The 24,321-nt window shown below is 42.7% G+C and overlaps 1 protein-coding gene across 3 annotated transcripts in view; it reads left to right on the top strand.

The window, feature by feature from the left end:
* Positions 1 to 1,448: 1,448 nt before the first annotated feature.
* The window catches only part of MINDY4 (MINDY lysine 48 deubiquitinase 4), a 111,520-nt gene continuing 88,647 nt past the window's right edge, over positions 1,449 to 24,321 (top strand). For all 3 annotated transcript variants that reach the window (XM_076006327.1, XM_012735855.3, XM_076006328.1), the window contains exons 1-5: positions 1,449 to 1,604; positions 8,503 to 8,622; positions 12,250 to 12,485; positions 15,820 to 16,066; positions 20,845 to 21,272. In XM_076006327.1, the coding sequence (XP_075862442.1) occupies positions 1,542 to 1,604; positions 8,503 to 8,622; positions 12,250 to 12,485; positions 15,820 to 16,066; positions 20,845 to 21,272 (1,094 nt within the window). In that variant the 5' untranslated portion in view covers positions 1,449 to 1,541. The remainder of the gene's footprint in view (positions 1,605 to 8,502; positions 8,623 to 12,249; positions 12,486 to 15,819; positions 16,067 to 20,844; positions 21,273 to 24,321) is intronic.

Genomic DNA, 24,321 nt, shown 5'->3' with positions numbered 1-24,321 from the left:
ACAGCCCCTGGACTGGGGAGCATACTGTTTCCTTCAACTCTGCCCTCCTCACTCTACACATATTCACTGTCTCACATGGCACTAAAGTGCCCAGGAGAGGTTTCTCAAAGAGACACTGGGGATTAGAGAGGGAAATGCCTAGAGATTATGATGCAATCTGCCACATTACACAGATGTCTCAAGGAGACTGTATGATGCGGCACAATAGCTTCCCAAATGTGATACTTGTGCTAGCTACTGGTGGTTGTAAGATGATTTTAGATGAATGCATACCTTCCAGGTTTGTGTTTGTTTTAATTTGTAGAGATTTAATAAGCACATCAAACCCAAGATTTTGTGGATGTTACTGCTTGGGAATACTTTCCTTTTAAAATAAATTTTAAAACATGTATGTCTGTTTTAAAAAAAATAGTACGTAAGTAATAGTATAGGTGTTTGGGCTGAATTGTGTCCCACTAAATTCCTACGGTGCATTCCTAATACTGGGTACTTCAAAATGTGACTGTATTGGAGCAAGGTTCTTCAAAAAGGTAATCAAGTTAAAATGAGGTCATTAGGGTGGGCCCGAATCCAATGTGCCTGGTGTCCTTACAAGAAGAGGAGACTAGGGCACAGACAAACACCGAGGGATGGCCTTGTGAAGACACAGGGAGAAGGTGGCCATCTATAAGCCAGGGAGAAAGGCCTAGGAAGAAGCAACCCCGCTGACAACCTTGATCTTGGACTTCTAGCCTCCAGAACTGTGAGACAATACATTTATTGTTTAAGCCACCCAATCTGTGGTACTTTGTACGGCAGCCTTAGAAAACTAAGTGATGCGTGTAGATGTGGCATACTGTGAAGGCAGCACCCAGGCGACTGAGTTTGGGAAAAGTGGTGCGGGGCAAAGACCGGGCCTGGCTAGAAGCCCAGCATTCCCAGTTCCTGGGCGTGTGGGCTTCAGCAACATCTTACTTAAGCCTTTTTGAATCTCAATGTCTTGTTTTAAAGGATGGGGCCGATAGTAACGGCCTTGCCAGAAAGTTGTAAGGATTAAAGGTGTGATAATGTGTGGAAAGCTCTTGGTGCTCAATAAATGGCAGTCTCATTATGGGGAAGCAGGCACCAGGGGACTTGTCCTTGAATTTCAGCACTCAGGAAGCCGTTCGGGGCTTCTCTGCACACAAAGTCCAGGCCAGCCAAGGTCAGCAGGCCTTGGTGAGCTCAGAGGGGCTGGGGTGGTGCTAAGTATGGGGGCCACTTCACTGAGAGTTTAGTCTTACCCAAACAGGAGCATGCTTCCCATTTTCTGTCTAGGGAAACGGAGACCTAGGCCGCCCAGATGGCCACGCCCCTGGGCTGTGCCGGCCCCTAGGCACCGCCTTCCGCTGGGAGGAGTCTTGAAGCTGGCTCCGCCCCGCTCCCGCCGCCGCGCAGCTCCCGGGAAGGGGCGGAGCTCCCTCAGCAGAGCGCCGTCGCCACGGCAACGCGGCCATACTGGGCCAACCGACCGCGGGGCCTGGGGCTGCGTCCCAGCCTGGCCTCGCGGCAGAGCTGGCGGCATGGACAGCCTCTACGTGGAGGAGGTGGCCGCCTCCCTGGTCAGGGAGTTCCTCAGCAGAAAGGTAACGGCTCGCCCCTTCCGAAGCCCGGCAGTCGCTGTAATTTTGGGGGTCCGCCTGAGGGGGGGTCCCCTTGGAATCTTGGCACCTTCGGGGGGCGGGGGAGCCCTTCCCCTGCCTGCTCCAGAGAAGCCGCAGAAGAGCGCCCCTTCCCCAGGACAGGGGACTACGTTTCCCAGGAGCCATTTCTGTCCTCGTCATCGGCGCTTCCTCAGAGCGGGCCGCGGCGCGGGGCCGCCCCCCCTGGAAGCCTCTCGGGGCGGGAGGGCGCGGTCCCGCGGCCGAGCTGTCCCCGCGCGGGCGCCCGGCGGGCGGGCCTCAGCCCTGCAACCCGGGACGGACGTCCCGCTAGGAAAGAAGTGCCCCCTAGGGGAACCCGCGAGGCCCAGAGAAGTTTTTGGCAGTCCCTTCAGTCATTTCACTTCATTTTATTTTATTTATTTATTTTTTTTGAGACAGAGTCTCACTCTGTTGCCCAGGCTAGAGTGCCGTGGCGTCAGCCTAGCTCGCAGCAACCTCAAACTCCTGGGCTCACGCAATCCTCCTGCCTCAACCTCCCGAGTAGCTGGGACTACAGGCATGTGCCACCATGCCCGGATAATTTTTTTCTATATATATTAGTTGGCCGATTAATTTTCTTTCTATTTATAGTAGAGACAGGGTCTCGCTCTTGCTCAGGCTGGTTTCGAACTCCTGACCTTGAGCGATCCTCCCCCGCCTGGGCCTCCCAGAGTGCTAGGATTACTGACGGGAGGGAGCTTCCGCGCCCTTCCCCTTCAGTCATTTTAATCAAGTGGGGGTTCCAGTTGCATTAATCTTTGTTAGTGAGTTCTCATGTTGTCTTATCCCAGGAGACTTTTCAAAGTATTCACAAGTTGGGGAGGTCCTTAGCTGTCATCCGGGGACTGGGTGAGAGAGGAGCTGGCTGGAGGTCCTGGGCTTGATAGTTAAGGGGAGTAGCCATTTAGTCATTCTGCACATAGTGACAGGGCTGTGCTCCGTGAGTTTTGTGTTTCCTTGCTTTGTCATACTGGGCTGGGGCGATGGGCACTTGGATGAAAACAGACACAATTTTTTGAATGGAGGAGAAGGGAAGTACTTTAAAGTCAGATGGAGGCAGTTCAAATACTTGCTCTGTGTTTGCAGTGTGAGCTTGTGTATGTTACTCACTGCCTCAATTTCCTTATCTGTAAAACAGGAAAAGTAAGACATACCCTTTGTGGATTTATAATGAGGGTTAATAATAATATTTGGGCAGCTCCCAAGCATTTTATCTGGCAGATAGATACAATGTGCACATAGGTGTTCTACTTGATACTGTTTTGAAAATGTCTTTGTGTTCTTTTTATAATTTATTTGTATTTTAAAAAATTTTAATGCATTTGGCTTTGTCCTCTCTGCTCTATTTTTATGACTAATTGACACTCCATCACCAAGTCCTGGCTGCATGTTGGATATCAGTGACACACTTTGGGAGGCTGACCAATACTATTGTTTCTTTTAAGTCTGGGCCAGTGAGGATGAGGGTTTCCTTATGCCCCTCCTGTCTTGAGTACAAATGAAATCCGAAGTCCTCACTGACATCTAAGGCTGCTCTATAGCAAGACCCCAGCTTACTATCCCAATCTCCTTTCTAGCTTTTTCTACCTTTGCCCTGATTTATCCAGGCCTACCCCAAGTCCGTTTTCTACAAGAGATTGTCTCAGATAACTCCAGTTGGAGTGATTGACTCCTCTTGTCTGTGGTTCGCTCATTGGAGCTTATGTTATAGTTTATACATCTGTGTGTCTCACCTGCTAGACAAGGCCACAGAGCTGACCCCTAAACTGGGCGGCACCTTGGAGATAGCCTAGTTGCCCTGGCCACCTCTCCTTCCCATGTTTTATCTAGGCACACTAAGTCCCTGAGAGTAGATAGGGGAGTTGCCCATAGTTAGAAAGTCATGAAGAGCTGGGACTGTAGCCCAGGATTACTGCTTTTCTCCTCACCGTCTGTTCCAGGGCAGAGGCCATGTGCTCCCCACAGAGCTTCGCACAGGCAGGTACCCAGCAGTCATAAGCAAGAGAGTTCTCACTATGGTGCTAGGAACCTTCTTGTGCCTGTTTATTGACTCAGATCCTCATAACAGTCTCAAAAGATACGTATAAGTATTCCCTTTCATGTAAGACTATTGCTGAGACCAGGAGGCCAAGAAATTTGCCCAGGGTGAGCATGTCACTCCCCTGCTCAAAACCCTCCACTGCCCTCCCATAATTAGACTATAAGGCTGTCTCTGACTGGCTCCTGGCTTCCCCTTGGACCTCATCTTCCCCGACTGCCTCCACCCACTTCCCTCTAGCCACATTGGCCTGCTTGAATTCACCAAGCATGGTCTGCCCCCAGGGAGGGTCAGGATCATCTCCTGAGTCCATTGAGATGACTCTTCTGGTAACCCAGCCTCTGGAGTCCATAGCCCCTTTCCTGCAGTGACCATGCCATTCTCCCCCCACCACTCTTCCCCATGGTCATGAGCTAGGCTTGTCCTTGCCATACTGTGCTCTTTCTGTAATCTCAATTCCAAGCTTCCCACCCATCCTCATTTCCAGCTCATCCTCCTTTGTAGCCCCACATAAGCTATTCTTCAGCCTCGCTGCACCATTCCTTTGTTCCTGCCAACTTGTCACAGTCCCTCAGGCCTACCGCAACCCCTGCCCATTTCTTCCTTTGCATCCTTATAATTGTACCTCCCATAACATGCTTGACTCTCTTGCCATCCTCTCCTTCCAATCATACTTACCTAACTTGGGTAAAATTCAGCTCAGCCTGTTCTATGCCCGCACTTGCAGAGCTGAATGAGATTGGAAAAACACGTACTACCATGTTGGTGGAGTCACTCTAAATCCACGGCCATTTACCCTGTGATGCTTAGGGGCAACTGCCCACCGGGTTACACCTCTCTCCAGCCTGTTCACCCTCTCAAATCTTGGATGACCATTTTATACTCCTCAAACCCCAAAGCTCCTTCCCAAGCTAATTTCACTGAGAAAATATTATAGATGAAGTCATGAGAGAGTCAGAGAGGCTCCCACCACCATTCTTACCTACCTTCCTGGGCCTGAACCATTCACTGCGTTATTCCTGTCAGTATGTATATGTGCTCGTACATTATCCCATCTTGACCCCTAAGCCCCTCCAGCTACTGGTCTAATTTTCTTCCTTTTATAGAGAACCTCGCAAAAAGAGCTGTGTATACTTCAGTTCTCCCCACTTTCTCAAACCATTCTAATTAGGCTTTTGTTTCCACCAGTCCTCGACAGCTCTCGCCAAGGCCATTATTGATCTCTGATTTTCAGTCCTCACCCTTCTTGATCGAATGACTGTGTTTGTTGATTGTGTCCTTCAGCTTGGCTCTGAGGAGACCACTTCCTCCTGGCTTTCCTACTACCTCTCTGGTTGTCCCCCCTGGTTGTCATTGCTGGTCTCACCTCATGTCACTGTCTTGTGGGCTGGTGGGCTCAAGGACTCAGTCTATGGCCCTCTTCTCTTCTCCTCTCCATTCACTCTGGAGGCATCTCAGCCAGTCTTAGGGATTCTGAAACCATCTATATGCTAACAATTCCAAGATATCTATCTCTAGTTGAGACCTCTCCCTGAACTCTTGAATTATTCTCAACTGCGTATTCTGCATTTCCGCTGGGATGCCTAATAAGCATCTCAACATGTCTCTGATAGTGTTTCTGCTTACAGCACTTCAGACACCAAATGTGTTGAGTTTTTTTCCCCATACCAGCCAAATTCTCCAACTTTCCAGACACCAACTGGTTGTGCTATAATTCAGTTGAATCCTGACACTAACTACTTAGAATTAATGAAGACTCTATAGGTCAGGGGCTCAGTTCCATGACTACCCCCACTTCAAATGCCAGTCTCAAGTCTCAGGTTGCCACCTGTACTTCTGACCAACTGGCTATAAAATGAGGGTTCCAGTGGCCACCTCCTCAGTTTTGATAATTTGCTTGAATGGCTTACAGAACTCAGGGAAACACTTTGCTTACATTTACGGGTTTATCATAAAGGACATAATGTAGGATGAGCCAGATGGAAGCAATGTGTAGGGTAAGGTATGGGTGGAGGGGCTCAGAGCTTCCATGCTGTCTCTAGCATGCTACCCTCCCAACACCTTGACACATTCAGCAACCTGGGAGCTCCCTGAACCCCTTGTTTAGGAGTTCTTATGGAGATCCTATTACATAGACATGCTTGATTAAATCTTTGGCCATTGATGATTGACTCAATCTCTAGCTCCTCTTCCTTTCCTAGAGGTTGAGAGAAAAGGGCTGAAAGTTCCAATCTTCTAATCAAGGCTTGGTCTTTCTGGTGACTAGGGGTTCCCAGCCACTAGTCATCTCATTGACATACAAAAGTCATTCTTGTCAATCTGGAGATTCCAAGGGTTTTAGGGTCTCTTTGTCAGGAACCTGAGACAAAGACCAAATATCTGTATTTATCACAATGTCTAAAACTCAATTTCTGATTTCTTCATCCTCCTACAACTTTACCTCAGTAAGTGGCATGTCCATTCTAATTGCTTGGGCCAAAAGCTTTGGATTCATTCTTGGCTTTTTTCCTTCTAGTCTACCCTATATCCAGTCCATCAGCAAATCTGTTGGTTTTACCATCAGAACACATTGAGAATGTAGCCACTTCTTACCACTTTTGTTGCAAGCAACCTGGTCCAAGCCAACCTTATTTTTATGTGAAGTGTGAATTATTCAGTAGTCTCCTAAATTATTTCAAGGTGATTCTATAAAAATATGGTAGTCCAAGATATTCCTCTTTTCAAATCTTCCAGTAGCCTCCCTCTCTCATTTCATTTTCCTTATCGGGCTCTGTGTGACTTCTCTGACCTCCTCTTCTACTTTCCCCTGGCCATGTGGCTCTAGATGCACTGTCATCTTGCAGCTGCCACAGGACTTTTGCACTTTCTGTTCCTTGCCTAGACTAGTTTCCCCCCAAGTGTCTGCAGGGTCTATTCCTTTGATTCCTTCATGTCTCTGCTCCAGTGTCACCTAATCAATGAAACCTTTTCTGACAACCTTTGATAAAGTAACAGCCCTTCCCTGCACCCCTCCTGGCTCTTTCTGTCTCCTTACCCTACTATGTGTATTTTTTCCTGATAGCATGTTATGCCTTTGTCTTTTCCCCTATAGAATGTAAGCTCCGCGGTGACTGGGACTTTTATCTCTTCATTCCTCTGCTGCTAGCAGATGGGCTAATGGACTAGTGGTTCTGTCCCTTCAGTTCACAGATGGGGAAACCAGAAGACAGGAACAAGCACATGGATGATGCTCAACAAATAGCTGACTATCCAAAATAGTGCCCTTCCTCTTTGTTGTCACTCTCCCCATTTTATCTCCATACTAGTGCATATTAACAGCTGCCATACTATGTGCTTACAGATTCACTTATGATCTGCTTCCCCAACAAAATGTCAGCTTTTATTCCTTCTATGTCTCCTGCATCTAGAACACAGCCTGGTGCATAGGAGGTGCATGACAAATGTTTGTTGAGTGAATGAAGTTTGAGTGGGCTGCATGGGGCTGAGGCCTGGCTGACTTGTTCTCTGCCCAAGTGGTTTTCAAATGCTGGTGTGCATTAATTACACTCTTGGGGGGACATTATTAAATGCACCAAGGCTTGCTGATTTGAACTATTGAGAGACATAAAGAGTTACCCATCAGAGAGGGACCCTCATTATACAGTGTTCCACATCACTTTGATTGTGAGAAAGCTTGGTTAAGCCCAGACAAAATGCAGGTGGCTGCTTTTGAGCCCCTTTTCTCCTTCTAGTCTATGCTCCCTAATGTACCTAGTCTACATTTTCTCTAGCACATATGTACATTTTTTTCTGTTCTTCTTTCCTAAGGCCTCCTTTTTTCTCTCTTTGGTTCAAGGCTGTGTTTATACTTTTTGTTTCCTAAATTGACTTTTTTACCAAAATTCAAACCCATAGGCAGCAGGTTTGTCTTGTTTCCCCAGCAGTTGGAGCCTCCATAAAATTCTGAACACAGGGTTAGTGGAGAAGTTGAGGCCTGTCAAGGACTTGGGTTCTGGGATCCATCAAGAGCAAGGGATTCCCCACACCAAGCTGTTTGTGAGGCATCATCTCATCCTCCAGCCATTTGCTGATCACAGTGGCCTGGAGAGGTGGGCAGGCAGCAACTGCTGTGATTATTTTTCAAAGGAAGAAGCAGGCTGTTGGAAATAGGAGCCTCCCCCGCCCCACTCTATGCTCCATTGCCAGAGCATGTCTCAGCTGGGCCTTGAACCTCAGTCTTTTGGAAGTTCAGGGTGGAATGATGGAAAGTGGCTTTGCTAGCTACTCAGCAAACATTTACCAAGAGCTTCCTGTGGGCCTGGGCCCTAGAGTCATGTACTCACAGGCTGGGATGATTGAACTGCCCACTATGATTCCACTGAGTTACCTTGGGCAAGTCAACACTCTCTCTTGGTTTCCCCATCTTAGAAATGAGAGGAATGAATATTGGCCTTTAGTTTACATTTTTTCTTTTATTTATTTTTAAAACTTCCTATTCTGTGGCCAAATCCAGGGCTTTGTGTTAGCCTTCAGTGAGTCAGTTACCTGAATTTACTTTACCTTATCTATGAAATGGGCTGACAATTGTAGCTTAGCTCACAGTGTTATTGTTAGAATCAGAATAATCGTTGTGAAGGTGATGTCAACTGTAAAGATTATATAAAAATGAATTTTTAAGTGAGATTTTAATCCTTGAAATGTCCTAGTGAGGAAGACAGGATAAGAATTATAATGAACATCAGTAACTTTTGTTTGTATTCTGCGTCAGAGAACAGAAGGTTTTGATTTAAACTGGTAAACAATGAGTCAGATTTCTCCCCTCAGGGCTTAAAGAAGACATGTGTGACCATGGACCAGGAACGCCCACGCTCTGATCTCAGCATAAACAGCAGAAATGATCTTCGCAAGGTTTTGCATCTTGAATTTCTATACAGGGAGAACAAGGTATGTGCTTTTTCTGATGTGGTGTGGAGTCATGGATCTGAGTTTGGTGATGCCAGAGCAGTCATGGACTCTACCAGTGGTGGCAAGAGGCTTAGAGAGTGCCTGTGGTCAGAGAAAAACAGACCCAGCCAAGTGCTGACAGATCCCAAGTGTGGCTGTGCTCAGCCTCTGATGGTTCTTCCCTGTGCTCCCTCCTCCCTACACAAGGCTATTTTTAGTAAGACCATGCTTAAGAATATAGTATTCAGTTATAGTAAAATTTTCCATTCCCTGCCTGCATAAGATTTTCCTTCTTCAGTTCTGAGTAATACCTTAGTCTTAAGTCTACTGTGACATATAATTCAGGCAGAAGTGGGAATTGGGTTCAGCTACCCCCCACCCCCACTGAAGTTGAGAAAACAATGGAACAGCACTTCCTTAAGTGGGAAAGGGACTTCTCTGATCCCCTAGACCCGGTCACTCCTTACCTGCTCTTATAGGCTTTTGTGACACACTACAGTTTTCCTTTTTTGTCTTTATCACACTGGCAATAGGATATTTGTGTGATTGTTTAATTATTATAGTATCTGCTTCCCCACTACTTCAGATGTACAGAAAGCCAGGAATGGAGTCTTTTTTGTTCACTATTCTATCCCCATACCTAATGTGTTGTCTGATGATATAGTTAGTAGTCAACATGTATTTGTGGAATAAATGAATGTATGACAGAATGAATGAATATATGAATGAATGACGCTTCCAACTTAATTGCTCTTTACTTTATGAAAACAGAATTCTCTGATTTGACTAAAGAATGGGTTCTCCAGCAAATATTGGTTTGTGATTGGGCACAGTGTCAGAGCCAGAAAGAAAATGATCAATCATGTAGTTCAGCACTTATCACAATTTAAAAAAGTTAAAATGATATCTAGAAGTTTAAAAATATGCAAAGCAGAGAAGGGAAATCGCCCTGTTGCCCTGTTTGAAGTGGGGAAGAGGCCGTCCTGCCTCAATTCCCAGTTAATTAGCTTTGATACTACTGATCTATTCCCTGGACCCCCACGCACTGGGGAGCAGGAAGCTGTGAGTCAGAGAAAATTGGGTACCCAAGGTCTCACAGTCAGTTACAAGGTAGGGATGAGGCAAGAACCAGGTGTTTCGATTCCCAATCTTATTGCAGGAACAATGGTCAAACATATTTTAGGTGTAACCTATTTTCAAAATGTGATCTTTGAAGATTGAGTTGGTATGGGGGTGGGACCAAGGCTATTTTTGAGACACTGGGAGAAACCTCATGGAAAACCATGCAAATATGTGTCATAGGCTAGGGAGTAACTCAGGCTAGGCTTCCCTCAATGAAGTAAGGGATGGAATTTCTGGCAAACCTATAAACTTAAACCACTTGGCACCTGCAGGAGCACTCAGGTTGCCAGAAATTCTTGTGCTCCCCTTGGAGGAGAAGCAGGCAGTGGCAGCCAGGTTAAATCCAATTAGAGGCTCAGTAAAGACATCAAATAGATGACCTTTGTCCTCTGGGTCCTGGGGTGACAGTCAGGCACCTCCCTCTCATGTGTGCACTCAGCTGAAGTCCTGTAGGAAGAAGACTCTTGACCCAAGCAGCAGATATTCTGTAATCCTCCATTTGCTGTATTTTAAGCCAGAAGAGTGGACTGTACATTTTAGGAGGATTTCGTGCAGAAAATAAGATAGCTACCCAGAAAATTCAACCAACTATTCTGGTCATATCGGGATTTTTATGGAAATTGTACCGTACCCAATTTCCCAGAAGTATCTTTGCCATTCAAGTTATTTTTATTCCCTCACTGTAATATAGTCTCTCTAAGGTAACTGTTATCTTAAGATACTTAAGATATCTTCATTTTAATATGAAAATATTTGATTTATACAGTAGTTATTAACTGTTATACAATGAATTGGAGCCTATATTCTATAGAAAAATGTACTTATTAGTCTATGATTGCATAGTAATTCTATCATTCACTCAGGACAAGGCTAGCGTGATTCTTGGAACACCCTGCAATTTAATGTTAATATTTCTAGTAACTTATTTTTCCCCCTTAGGTGTATAACAGATTAAAATTTCTATGTAAAATTAAAGTTTTGAAAAATGGTATCTAGATTCAAATAAAGACTGTGTCTATTGTGAGCCAAGTGATGTGAAAAGCACAAAGTATAAATCAGGCAACCCTGGGCCCTGAATCTCTCTTATTGAGAGAAAAACCAAGAAGGCTGAAATAAATCATATTAATTATGTAATATTTATGTAATATTTCCCCCAACTCTCTTCATTGTAAATTACACTTGGTCATAGACAAAATAGTTTTTGTTTTTGTCTCATTCTAGAAAAATAATAAAATTGTCCCTGATTTTGACTGTCTGATAAATCTATTGAATTTGGTCATAGCCCATTGGCTGTGAGTCTTAGTCCTAGAGTTCTATTGTAGATGAGAGGATTTGGCATGTCATGAGGGCCCCCTCTGCCAGGCTCCTTCTCAGGTGCTTTGCTACTTTGATCGCAAAAGCATTGATTGCCCCCCATCTAGCTAGCCCCAGCCCCAGCCCCAGCAGAACCTAGGTGTTTCCAGGTGAGTCGGTTGAGGCTTGGTTCCTGAAGCCTTCATATGGTTCATTGCTTGGATAGCTGTGTTGGTCCAAATTACTTAGGGGAATTTTAAAAGAAATCAGGGCTCCGATCTTTGTTATTTTGGCTTAGAAAGTCTCATGGAGTGTGGGAATCCATATTTTAAAAAACCTCCAAAGGGAATATTTGGTGCAGGCAAGGTTGGAAAATACTGATATCATTTATTTCCAAAACGTGCTACTGAAGAATTCCACTTACCTTTTTTTTTAAGATTGGGCTATAAGCTGAGTCACTGTTGACTACCTCTCTGTGCTCTTCACATTAACCTGCTACCTCAGTTGTTTCTATAATTGGTGGTGTCTAGTGTTGAATGCAGAGTCCTCAAACTACAAAAATATTTAGGCCCCAATTACTTTTGAATCTCTAGAGTTTGTGTTCCCTACAAACTTAATTTTTTTTAATGAAAGGATATGTATTTTATAAAGTTATTCCTAGGAGCAAAAAACCAGGAGGAAATTTGCTTGGGCATTCATCTAGTCATATCACATTTATTTTATTTTATTATTTTATTTTATTGAGGTAGGGTCTTGTTCTGTTGCTTGGGCTAGAGTGCAGTGACATCATTGTAGCTCACTGCAACCTCAAACTCCTGGGTTCAAGCAATCCTCCTGCCTCAGCCTCCCCAGTAGGTGGGACTACAGGCTCGTGCCACCACGCCTGGCTAATTTTTATTTTTTGTAGAGTCAGGGCCTTGCTGTGTTGCTCAGGCTGCATATATAGCATTTTATAATAATTATTTTTTGAATTACCTGACTCATGCATTGGATGCTAATTCTTTTAGGGTAGAGATTTTTTCTGATCTCTCTGTCCCTACTCAGGATAGTACCTGACATATAACAGGCAGCCAGTGAACATTTGCTGAAAGCAGGTGTGAATGAGTAAGAAGTTGATAAGCTTATGCCAAAGATGTGGGATAGCTGTTTTTCCTACCTTTCTCCTAAAGCTCTATATAAGTTAATGATTTTGTTTTTCTCTCCTAATGATAGGCAAAGGAAAATCCTCTAAAAACAAACCTTGAACTCATTACCAGATATTTTCTGGATCACTTTGGAAATACAGCTAATAAATTTACTTCAGAAACCCCAATCCCTGCACTCTCAGTTCCAAAACAAAGTGACAAATTACCATTGAGATGTTCAGAGACCACGCTGGTAAATATATATGACCTTTCAGATGAAGATGCAGGATGGAGAACATCATTATCAGAAACAAGCAAAGCCAGGTAATTCTTCCCATTTACTCTGTGTATTAGATTCCTTTGCTGAAGTAACAAATTACTATAAATTTAGGGGTTTATCAGTCAGTGTTCTCTATGTGTGTGTGTATGTATATGTATATATACTTGTATATGTATATAAAGATGTTTATTTTACGGAGTTGGCTCATGAGATTGTGAGGGTTTGCAAGTCTAAAATCTGTAGTGCGGGCTGGGAACTCAGATAAGATTTTAATGTTATAATTTTGAAGAAGAATTCTTTGGGGAACCTCTTAAAGCCTTAATGAGGAGGCCCACCCACATCATTGAGGATAATCTGCCTTAGTTAAAGTCAACCAATTGTAAATGTTAATCACATCAACAAAATACCTTTACAGCAACATCTAGACTGATATTTGACTAAGCAACTGGGGACCATAGCCTAGCCAGGTTGACGTGTAAAATTTAACCATCACAGTGGCTTAAAACAACACAGATTTATTCTCTTACAGTTTTAGAGGTCAGAAGTCTAAAATCAGTCTCAGTGGGCTAAAAGCAAGATGTCAGCAGTGCCAGTTCTGAGGGGAGGGTCTACTTCCTTTCCTTTTTTAGCTTCTAGAGACCACCTATGTTCCCTGTCTGATAGCCCTTTCTTCCATCCTAAAGCACATCACTTGAGCTTTGCTTGTGTCTTTACATCTCCTAACTACCACTAACTTTGATCCTCATGTCTCCTTCTATTATAATAAGGGCCCTTGTGATTACATTGGGCCCATCAGAGAATCCAGGATGATCTCCCCATCTCAAGATTCTTATTTAATCACATCTACAAAATCCCTTTTACCATGGAAGGTAACATATTCACAGATCCCAGGTAGCAGGGTGTGGACAACTTTGGGGCAGTCATTATTCGGCTTCCCACACACTGTGTTTTCAAAATCTCTGTCGTGGAGCACTGTTACTTTACTGTAGGGGCCATGAGAAGGGACTAATTTAGTGATGGAGAATACTTGTGATTAAAAATGTTTATGTTAGGCCGGGTGTGGTGGCTCATGCCTGTAATCCTAGCACTCTGGGAGGCTGAGGCGGGTGGATTGCTTGAGCTCAGGAGTTCGAAACCAGCCTGAGCAAGAGCGAGACCCCGTCTCTACTATAGATAGAAAGAAATTAATTGGCCAACTACCATACATAGAAAAAATTAGCCGGGCATGGTGGCGCATGCCTGTAGTCCCAGCTCCTCGCGAGGCTGAGGCAGGAGGATCGCTTGAGCCCAGGAGTTTGAGGTTGCTGTGAGCTAGGCTGACTCCATGGTACTCACTCTAGCCTGGGCAACAAAGTGAGACTCTGTCTCAAAAAAAAAAAAAAAATGTTTATGTTAAATTCCATGATTTGTAAGGTTCAGGGGCTTGCTTTATTTGCTTTTCTTTAAAAGAGAGGTATAGTAATCTAAAAGGCAACAAAACACTGTAGAGATGGGAAAAATATGAAAAATAAGGTCTTTCGAAATCTCAGGAAGAAAATGAATTGGCATTCTTGATTGAACCTCTGTTATCTGGAGAACATTAAATTACAACTTTAATACACTGCATGTAGTCACCAATAATGTGTTTAACTTCTTGGGAATTGGTATTTTTTCTGGGTTCTGTTAAAAAGCATTTCCTTTTCTGAGGGTAGCTGAAGCTCAGGGCAGGGTGTCAAGCTGCCAAAAGGTGGGACCATTACAAACAGCTCAAGGCTTAAGCTGTGAAAGGTCTTGATGGTGGTGTGAAGAAGCTCCTCTTCCAAAGGCGCTTACTGCCTGGCTGGGAAATTAAATAATTCTGATACAATTAAAAAAGTAGCAAGGAAGCACTGGTAGCTCCTGAGTCCCACTCCAGTCAAAAACCTGGGGGTTCTCCTTGACTCCTCCTTGCCTGTCACTTTCTGTGTTTGTGAGTCCTGTGAGCTCTTCATACCTAGTGATGCTATACTCTTTCCCTCTTTCCTCCTTTCCCTGCCCTGATGGCAAGGGCCTCAGTTCACAACCCATCCTGTTTTCCTGGATAACTCCCATGGGCTCTTCCCTGGTCCTCAGGCCTCTGGTGATCTCCTCAAATCCACCCTCGACCTAAGATTGTGTAAGCTTTCCACAAAACATGTCTGGCCATGCCACCCTCCTGTTGAAAGGCCTTCAGACGCTCCCTGTAGCTTTTAGGATAAAATCCAAACTCCTTAGGATAACCTGCAGACCTCCATGTGTGACCAGCCCTCGCTGTTCACCTGAGCATGTCCTGCCTTGCAGGCCTGTATGCTGGTGCCTGGGCCCTCACCTAGATACTGAATAATGATTCAGTAACTGATTCTCTCAGTCTTAAGTGCTGTCTTCACTGAGAGCCCTTCCAGATTTCCCCAGGCTGGCTCCAGCCCCTTCCTTGCCATATCCCAATCACAGCATGCAGACTTCCTTCCTACATGTGACCTAGTGCTTGGTGAGCAGCTTGGCATAGAGTAGGTGTTAGTTCCCATTTATGCCAGAGCCCAATGGTAGAAAATAGCCGAGCCCGTGTCAAAGGAGTGCTGGCTTCTGAGCGATCACAGGTAAGATTCGCGTTCACCTCGGTCTCTCACTTTATCTCTTGTGCTCTCTTTTTCTCACACGTTGCTCACTGCTTGCTCTATTTCTCACCTTCTTTTGCTCTTTCTTGCTCTCTTACTTCCTCTTTCTCTCTCTTATACACACACATACATCCCCCTCCCTCTCCAGGAAAAAAAGCCTTTGGCATACCTGATGCCAACTTTACCCAAACAGTCAGGGAATGCTAAGCTTGCCATGAGTTTTATCCACCTCTCCCAGTGGTATGCAGTAAGGCTGGACTTAACGTATCCTATGATGGTACTGAGGGGTTATAGTTTTCCTTAATCACTTTGGTCTGGATGCTCTTTAGACTTAAGGACTTAGATCAGACATCCTCAAACTACAGCCTGCGGGCCACATGCCGCCCGTCAAAGACATTTATCCGGCCCGCCTGGTGTTTTTGCTGCCGCTGTCAGTCCTGCTTACGCAGCTGACTCGTCCCAGGCCCACAATGCACACTCTCCAATGGTCTGAGGGACAGTGAACTGGCCCCCTGTTTAAAAAGTTTGAGGACCCCTGACTTAGATACTCTGATTTTGTTTGCTTGTTTGCTGGTATTATTTTGTAGGCTGGACTTACTCTGATACCAAAGTATTCTTTTCCTTTTGTGATGAAGCGCTGGCTGATTAGAAATCATCATATATGTGTTAATGAGCTTGCTATGAATGCCTGTTGAAGGAGGAATTTATTGTTGTGACTGATTCCTTTTGGGGAGTTTGTTTTAATGGAAATATTCCTTTTTTGCAGACATGACAGTCTTGATGGGGATGTACTTGGTAATTTTGTATCATCCAAAAAACCCTCACACAAAAGTAAGCCCACGCAGACAGCCCCAGGTGGAAGCCCCACCATGGCTTCTGCATGGGAGAAGATGGAAAGGCCTCATTTGTCGGAGCCTTCCTTGAATGTAAAGAGGATCGGAGAGAAGACCAGGCCGAAGTCTGGCCTGATTGTGCGAGGCATGATGGCCGGGCCCACTGCCAGCTCCCCACAGGTGGGGCTGATTCTCTTTCTGCTGTTCTGAGACTGGAGGGTGAGGACTGGGCCAGGCTTCAGGCATGCCTGGATTTATTTGGGGTGTCCCACAGCACAGCCCAAGAAGGTGGTACGTGTGGGGGATGGGACACCTGCCTCTGTCTTCTCCCTGGCTCTACTACAGTCGGTGAACCGTGGGGCCTTAAGCAGGCCTCATCTCCCTGCCCTTCGTTTACCCATCTTGTCTATGAATTGCATGTCACGGTTTTATATTCTTTTGCTGAGTGAGAATTCACCTACCTAGCTTTGTCTTTGCAGTTCAGGAGTGAAGGACCTGTCCAAGTTTAGAGAATAACTTTTTTAAAAATTAAAATTATGATAGTTAAAAGGAAAGAGAAACCCCAATTCTTATAGTTTTATTTGTTCTACCTTTATTTTTTCTCTTTCAAAAAAAGCATTCTAAAAATTTAACATTGTTGTTTTATAGTTTCTCATAAACAAGGATTATGGTAGGGTTCCATTAGGCAGGAGGACTAAACCAAATGAGAGGAAAAATGAAAAGGAGTTTGCAAAACAACAAACATGCAGAAGAACAAAGCAAAATCTAACACCAAATTTAAAGTGTATTATCAGTAAAATCAGGGAGCTTAAGCAGAACCAAAAATAGGTTGTCTGTGTCCACGGCCAGCCACCTGTGCTCTCACTTACCTGCCATATGTTTACATGTGGGTGTAGATGCTGGCACTGTTTTCTCAATTCATTCAGGATTAGGACAGAAAGAAGTGGATTCTCTCCCTGCCTCTGCCTCCATTTTGTGGGACCTTTGGTCAAGGTTTTTATTTCTCTTGGCTGTGGTCTCTTGTTAGACCAGCTGTGGAAGACCCCCTGGGGCTCTGGGTTTTTCACTATTATGATCATAGAGTCTTGGTGTCCAGATCAAGGAAGAGTCTGCTTGCCTCTGTGTGGTTTAGGCCACACCTTGATGTCATGTCCCATCCCAGGTGTCTTGTTGTTGAAAGGGGACATTTGTAGACAGTACCCTGTCAAGAAGAAAGGGCTAGAAAGGTGAAGAGTTTGAAGGAAATTAAAAGGTTTAGAGATGTTTAATCTTGATGGAGGTTGGCAGAATGTAAGAGATCTTTTCACATATACAGGTAAGAATAGCCTACTTCTATGTGAGATGAACCCTTTTTAGCAATCTTGAGCTTAGTCCGTAAGTCCCCTGAGAACAGGGACTCTATTGTGTTCATGTGTAGCGCATGGGTTGTGCTTTCTGGCCCTTCCCTGGATTGAGTGGTGTAGACTTGGCTCCAAAGAGCACAACTGGCTCCAGTCGGGGGTGGTTGGTATAGCAGCTGCTCCCAGTTAGTCAGAGCTGCCCCGGCAGTGAAACAGGTTGTTTTGGAAGGGACTAGGCTAGTTGTATTAAGGAGAAGCTAGTACCCTGTCTGGTGGGGACACTCTCAAGGGGCCCTGTCTGGTTGAGAGACTATATCAGCAGTTCTCAGACTTTTCAGTCTGAGGATCTCTTTATACTCTTAAAATTATTGAAGAGCCCAAAGAACTTTTATTTATGTGGGTTATGTCTATTGATATTTACTGTATTAGAAATTAAAACTGAGAAATTAAAAGATATTTACTTTCTAAATAATTAAAAACAATAGTAGTCAACTCATTACATTTAACACAACATTGAAATTTTTATTTTTTTATTTTTTTAGAGATGAAATCTTGCTATGTCTCCCCAGCTGGCCTCAAACTTCTGGGCTCAAGCAATCTTCTTGCCTCATCCTTCTGAGTAGCTAGGACTATAGGCATGTGCCACCACACCTGGCCTTACAATAACATATTTTTAATTAAAAATTGACTATATTTTCCAAAACAAAAAATTAGTGGGATGAGTAGCAAATTGTTTTATATATATTTTGCAAATCTCTTTACTATCTTTAGTAGAACACAGTTCAAGCGTCGTATTTGCTTCTGTATTTGGTCTGTTACAATGTGGTGTTTTGGTTGAAATGTATGAAGAAAATCTATCTCACACAGATAAGCAGTTGGAAAAGAGAAAACAAGTATTTTAATAGCCTTTTCAGAAAACTGAGGTGTTCTTTTTGATCCTAAGCCAGCACTAGACAAATTGTAGTTTCTTAACGTAGAATCTTAAAACATATCAGTGAACTTTCTGTATTTTGCCAATGTCCATTGGTCTGTATTGCACTCTGAATTTTTTACTCTGTGTGATTTGGTAACATGATGCATGGTCATTTGGAAAATATTGGTTGCTGAGTTAATAGATCTTCCCAATGTGGACACATTTTATTATATATGTAAAAAAATCACCCCAAAAAACTGCATTCATTGATGTTACCACCTAAGTCATCAGAACAGTTTTTCAGTGTTGCAGAGCCCTTTGGCTCATGGTAGCAGATACAAGTTTTCCAAAACTCTAAATTTACCTGACAGCTTGTATTTTATCATTGCAACTATACATCATCTGTTTTGCTTGAAGTGAAAGGCTCAGTTGATTTTTAATAAAACGCCTGCCAAATGCTCAAGCCTGAATAACCATAGTTTGTCTGTCAGTGGTTCCATGGAGAACCCAGCGAGTTCACTCACAGCTGAAATGGTTGCATGCTGACAGCCGCATCCTCTGCACTCAGCACATGCTTATGTGTACCCCCCATTTGATCACACAGCGTATTGAAAGATATGTGCTGTGGAGTTTAGATTGAATAAAATCAATAATTTTTATGTTTAGTATGGACATTGTTCAGTGAAAGTAGCACTTTATTCATTTATTTTTATTGCAAGTGCTTGGTGGTGAAGAATACCCCGAGTACTACTAAAGTTCGATACCACTGCCTTGATTCATGCCCAGGGCCAGCAGTTTTTCCCACTGTTGCTTTGCATGCAAAGTCAACATAGTGAAAAAAGGCAAATCATGTCATTTTTATTACTATGAAAATAGTTTCAAGTTCCCTAAAAGGGCCTGGAAGTTCCTAGGGATCAGTGGATCATCTTTTGAGAAGTGGTGGAGTAGGTGATGCCAGGGTCCTGCCCTACCATGACATCCTAATCATCAAGTGTGTGCAATTGAGACCCCCTTTGTAATTGTGGGATGAGGGAGGTAACTTGAACCTGTTTTACTGCCAAGGGCATTGCTGCGAACTGCTCCTTTTGGGTAATTGTTTTGGGAGGTGGGGTTTTCCTCTGGAGTATCTGAATCCTGTGAAAGATATTGAAGGAAGAGGTAGCTGTAGAATTTTGTTGCATTTTCTGGAAAGCATTTTGTAGGCCTTTGAGTATCTTGGCCGTACTTATTGGTTGCTCAAGAGAAAAGAGCCAAGGATTGCTGGGTAGTTCATCATTTTTATTGCTAGATCAACTCTGTACTTAAGGATGACTTTAGAGGCTGGGCTCCCTGCGGCAGTTCTAGCTCCTCTAGGCCAGAAGTTTGAGTCTCCATGGAAATGGTGACTAATGCCTTCCTTATTCTGTGCAGGGGATGCCCTGGGTGGCCTTTGGAGGAGGTTTATAGTGCCCAGTAATTTCCCCTAGGCCGGAATACTACAAAATTAGCTTTCCTTATTTTAGACCAGGCTTTACTATTTGGTCCTGAATTACTTCTGAAAAGGTTGAGAGGTCCAGCATTTTAAGCTAAGGAAAAACCTAGTATGTCTATTTTTGTTCCTCTTCCTACCCTTCACCCACCACTGATTAGTAACCATATGAGTTTCCATTTCATCAACTAATCATTGAGCATAAGAGGATATTCCCGTTGATCCTTCTGGAATTACTTTCTTTAACAAATTAAGCAAATCTTGAATGCTCACTAGGCATAGGCCACCAGGCTGTGAGTTGTGTGGACACCAGATATGAGTGAAGAATGGCTTCTGCCATTCCTGGTCTACTGTTAGGAGGGGCATAAGACCATATGTAAGTGGGGACAGGGTAGACAAGTGCAGGACTAGTGAGTGAGTGTTGACTGCTGTGATACGCCTGGCTCTGTGCTAGTGCCTTACTAGTGTCTAGTAAGGTGCTAGTGTCTCATTTAACCCTTACACTGTCTTGCGGGAGATAAGTACCACAAGTGCCCCATTCTTCATCTGAAACCTTTGGACCAGATGTGTTTTGGAATTTAGAATTCTTTTTTTTTTTTTTTTTTTTTTGAGAAAGGAAGTACAGTGCATGAACCACACACCACATAAGGCTTGTAGTAGGATTTGTGGTAGCACCCCATAAGCAAAAAAATACTACTATTTCTGCAGCTAAACATATGAATACGCACACTTTAAAAAGACTATAAATATCCTTACAATAGTTAAAACAAATTTGCCACAGAATTTCAAAAGATACGTTCATTTTCAGAAGTTTTGGGATTTAGAAATGATAGGTATTGGATTGTGGACTGGTTATATTACAGGTGAGGAAGTGAAGGATAGAGAAGTTAAATCATTTGCCACAAGCGACACAGCTGGTGGGAGTGCTACAGGAATTAGAAACTGGAGTGTCAGCTTTACCTGCCACGTGAACCTGCTATCTGTGGAGGGTGTGAGGGAAAGGCCGAGGCCCACTCAGGGGTTCACACAGGGGGGTTGGTATCAGCTAAAGCTTCACAGAAGAGGGAACATTTGAGTAGCACCTCAAAGGATAGGTATCATTTTAAGGTAAGTAGTTAGAGATGGGAAAAGCCATTCCTGAGGAAGGGAACATCATGGACAAATGCTTGAAGTGAGAGCAAGTATTTTCCAGCTCCCCTAGAAGGGGGCCTCACTGCCTTTGTCCTCACCCTTTTAGGATTCTTTCCGCAAACGCTCTCTGAGGAGGTCTCCAGCCTTGAGCAGCACCATACAGCCCCAGGAGGAGGAGAGCCGGAAGGTGCCTGAGCTTGCCACCTGCCCCTCAGCCTGTCCAGCCCCCCAGGACATCCCAGCTTTGAGCAACAGCTCCAACTCCAGGAGCCTCCTGGGTCAGCTAAGTGAACTGATCATAGAAAAGCAGAAAACCCCTCCCAGCAGCCCTCCCCACCTGCCCAGCAAAGGGCTGCCCCAGGGGGAGAAGGCCAGGTGGAAAGATCTTTCAGAGGACAGCCCAGCAGTGGACAGCAGCACAGACACAGACAGGACGCCCTTGAAATTGTGCTTGCCTGGTGGGAGTTCCAGGATGACCCAGGAGAGGCTGGAGAGAGCATTCAAACGGCAGGGCAGCCAGCCCCCGCCTGTCAGGTGAGCATGCTGTGCAAAGCTGATGGCTTTTCAAAAAGGAGTGCCACCTCTCACATGTTGACCAGTTGCTAATAGCTTCCCCAGGGACTTCTTAGGTGCCTTGGTCTCTCGTAGCAAGCCTGTGAGGTAGGCAACGTAGGGTTGATTATGGCCAACTGGGAAGAAAACTAGCCAGGAAGAGCTGCATGGGACGTTTCCTTGCCCCTTCTCACTTCTTCCCAAAGCCAAGGAAAGCTTTAGCAGATAGTCAGAAACAAACCTGCAGGGACATGGCCAGGCAGAAGTGAATAAAAGATGTTCCCTATGGAGGGCCAGGGATACAGTGATGAATCAGCTCCCACAAGGCTCCTTTTAGGCATTATTTTTATTATTTTTTTTTACATTATCTTTAGTTTTATTCCTTCACAGTAGGCATTGATGATTCCTATCTTGATTGATTTTTGAATGTTAAACCAACCTTATGTTCCCAGAATAAACCCACCTTTGTTGTGATGTTATGTTTTTATATATCATTGTATTTGATTTATTAATATTTCAGGTATGGTTTCTGTGTAAAAGTTCATGAAGGAGATTGGCTGGCATATTTCCTTTCTTGCAACACACAGCCTTGTCAGATTCTGGTACCTAGGTTATAACAAAAGTGGTCCCTCTTTTTCTATTCTCTTGAAGAGTCGGTGTAAGATTGGTATTATTTCTTCCTTAAGTATTTGGAAGAATTTACTGGAGAAAACTTCTGAGCATTGAGCTGAAAGATTTCAAATTATATATTATAATTAAAAAATTGTTTTAATTCAAATTTTCAATTCTTGTATTAGTTTTGGCAAGTTTTATTTGGAGGTTGACCATTTTATTTATATTTTAAGTTTGTCAGCATAAAATTGTGTAATTACATTATCCTTTTATCACTTTAAAGTTTATGAGCTCTGCAGTGCTCTGTTTCATTCCTGGTGTTGGTAATTTGTGTTCTCTCTCTCTCTCAACTAGTCTTACTAGGAGTATATCAGCTGTATAATATTTTCAAAGAGCCAATTTTTGGGTTTATATAGTTCCTATTTCATTGTGCTCTTATTTTTATTGTTTTCATTCTTTGAGTTTAATTTGTTATTATTTTCTGATTTATTGATATGGATCTTAACTTATTCTCAACTTTCTTTTTTTGTAACATCTTTTAAAGCTACAGATTTCCTTCTAAGTAATGCTTTGTCTGTATTCCACAGGTTAATATGGTATATATTCATATAATTTAGTTAAAATATTTTCTAATTCACATTGTGGTTTTTCTTTGACCCATGAGTTATTTAACCATATATTGACTAATTCAAAACATTTGGAGTATATTTCTGATTACCTTTTTTTTTTTATTTCTAGCTTATTTCTACTCTGGTGATATATATGCTCTTTGTGATTTCAGTCCCTTGATATGTGTTGAAATTTCCTTATGGCCCAGTATATACTTAAAGCTTATCTCTTGTAATCAACATGTATTTGGAGTTTTTAATCTTTTCTTACAATTTTTTTATTTTAGTTGCAGCAATTTTATTTAGTTGTGGAGGAGTAATTTAGTTGCTATTCACATTTTTCTTTTACTTAAAGAACTCCCTTTAGTATTTCTTTAGTAGGTGTGTTAAATTTTTTTCTAGTTTTTTGTTTGGAAATGTCTTTATTTAGCAGTTATTTTTGAAGGTATTTTTAATGGGCATAGAATTCTAGATTAGTGGTTTATATTTCAGCACTTTAGACATATTCTATTGCCTTAGGGTTTCAGCATCTTTGTTAGTAAGTCAGCTGACAGTTTTATTGTTACTCTTTTGAAGATAATGTATCTTTTTTTTTTTTTTTTTTAAATCTCTGGCTACTTCCCTCTCACTCCCTAAAACTGCTAACTTTTTAAAAGATTTTTTTTTTCTTCATTGATTTCTAATGGTTTGACTATGATGTGCCTAAGTGTGGTTTTCTTTGATGATTCTGCTTAGGATATGTAGAGCTTCCTCTGGTTGTAGATTAGTATCTTTTATCAGTTTTTAAAATTATTGTCTATTATTGCTTTTGTTCCAAGCTCTTTTTTCTCTCCTGGGACTCCAGTTACATATATTAATATAACAGATTTTTCACTATATTTGTGTTTTATAGCTTTTTCTATTTTTTCCATTTTTCTCTTTCTCTGCTTCTATCTAGATATTTTCTTTTGTTCCATCTTCCAGTTCATGTTTCTCCTCTTCTATCATGACTAATGTGCTATTAAGCCTGTCTAATAAATTCTTAATTTTACTTATTTTGTTTTATCATTTTAGAATTTCTATTCCTTTTTTCAAGTAGACTTTTTTGAATTTTTTATCTTTTTCTTTATTTTCTTAATTAAGCATATTATCCACTGTCATTTTAAAGTCCCCATCTAGTAACTCTGCTATCTGCATCACCTGTGAGTCTGTTGCTATTGTCTATTTTTCTTTTGAAATTTGATAATTTTGTCCTATTTCTTTGTATTTCTGGTAATTTTGTTTGAATCCCTATTATTTGTCTTCCACAATAGATTATAAATCTCATGAGAGCAAGGAACTTTATAATCCCTATAGCTAGAATAGTACTGGTATACAGAAGATACTCAATATTTGCTTAGCACTACTATTACTATTAATAACAATAATAATAGCAATAGGAGGGTCAATAAGCTTTTGTTATTATCCTTCTTTTGTGCAAAACATTTTTGTAAGTATTTTAGGTAAGAGTTTGAAGTGGGAAATACTATTGTTACTCTCATTTTACAGATGAGGAAACTCACTCAGGGAAGTTATTTACTCAAGTTTATGCATCTAGTAAGAGGCTGGGTAGGAATTTAACCCAGGAAACTACCTGCAGAGTCTAGTGATGGAGCTTACCCTTCTAGTGGGAAGAGGGAGCCCACAACAACAAAACAAGTAAATATATAACATATCTGAGGGTTATAAGTGCTACAAGGAAAAATAAATCATGGAAGGGTGATAGGGAGCCCTGTGGACAGGGCTGCTATTTTATAAAGAGGTAGCCAGGGAAGACATTTTAGAAAAGATGA

This window comes from Microcebus murinus, chromosome 9 (genome assembly GCF_040939455.1).
Source record: "Microcebus murinus isolate Inina chromosome 9, M.murinus_Inina_mat1.0, whole genome shotgun sequence".
Classification (NCBI taxonomy): domain Eukaryota; kingdom Metazoa; phylum Chordata; class Mammalia; order Primates; family Cheirogaleidae; genus Microcebus; species Microcebus murinus.
Note: the sequence above shows the minus strand (reverse complement) of the source record. Positions and strands in the feature narration are given on the sequence as shown.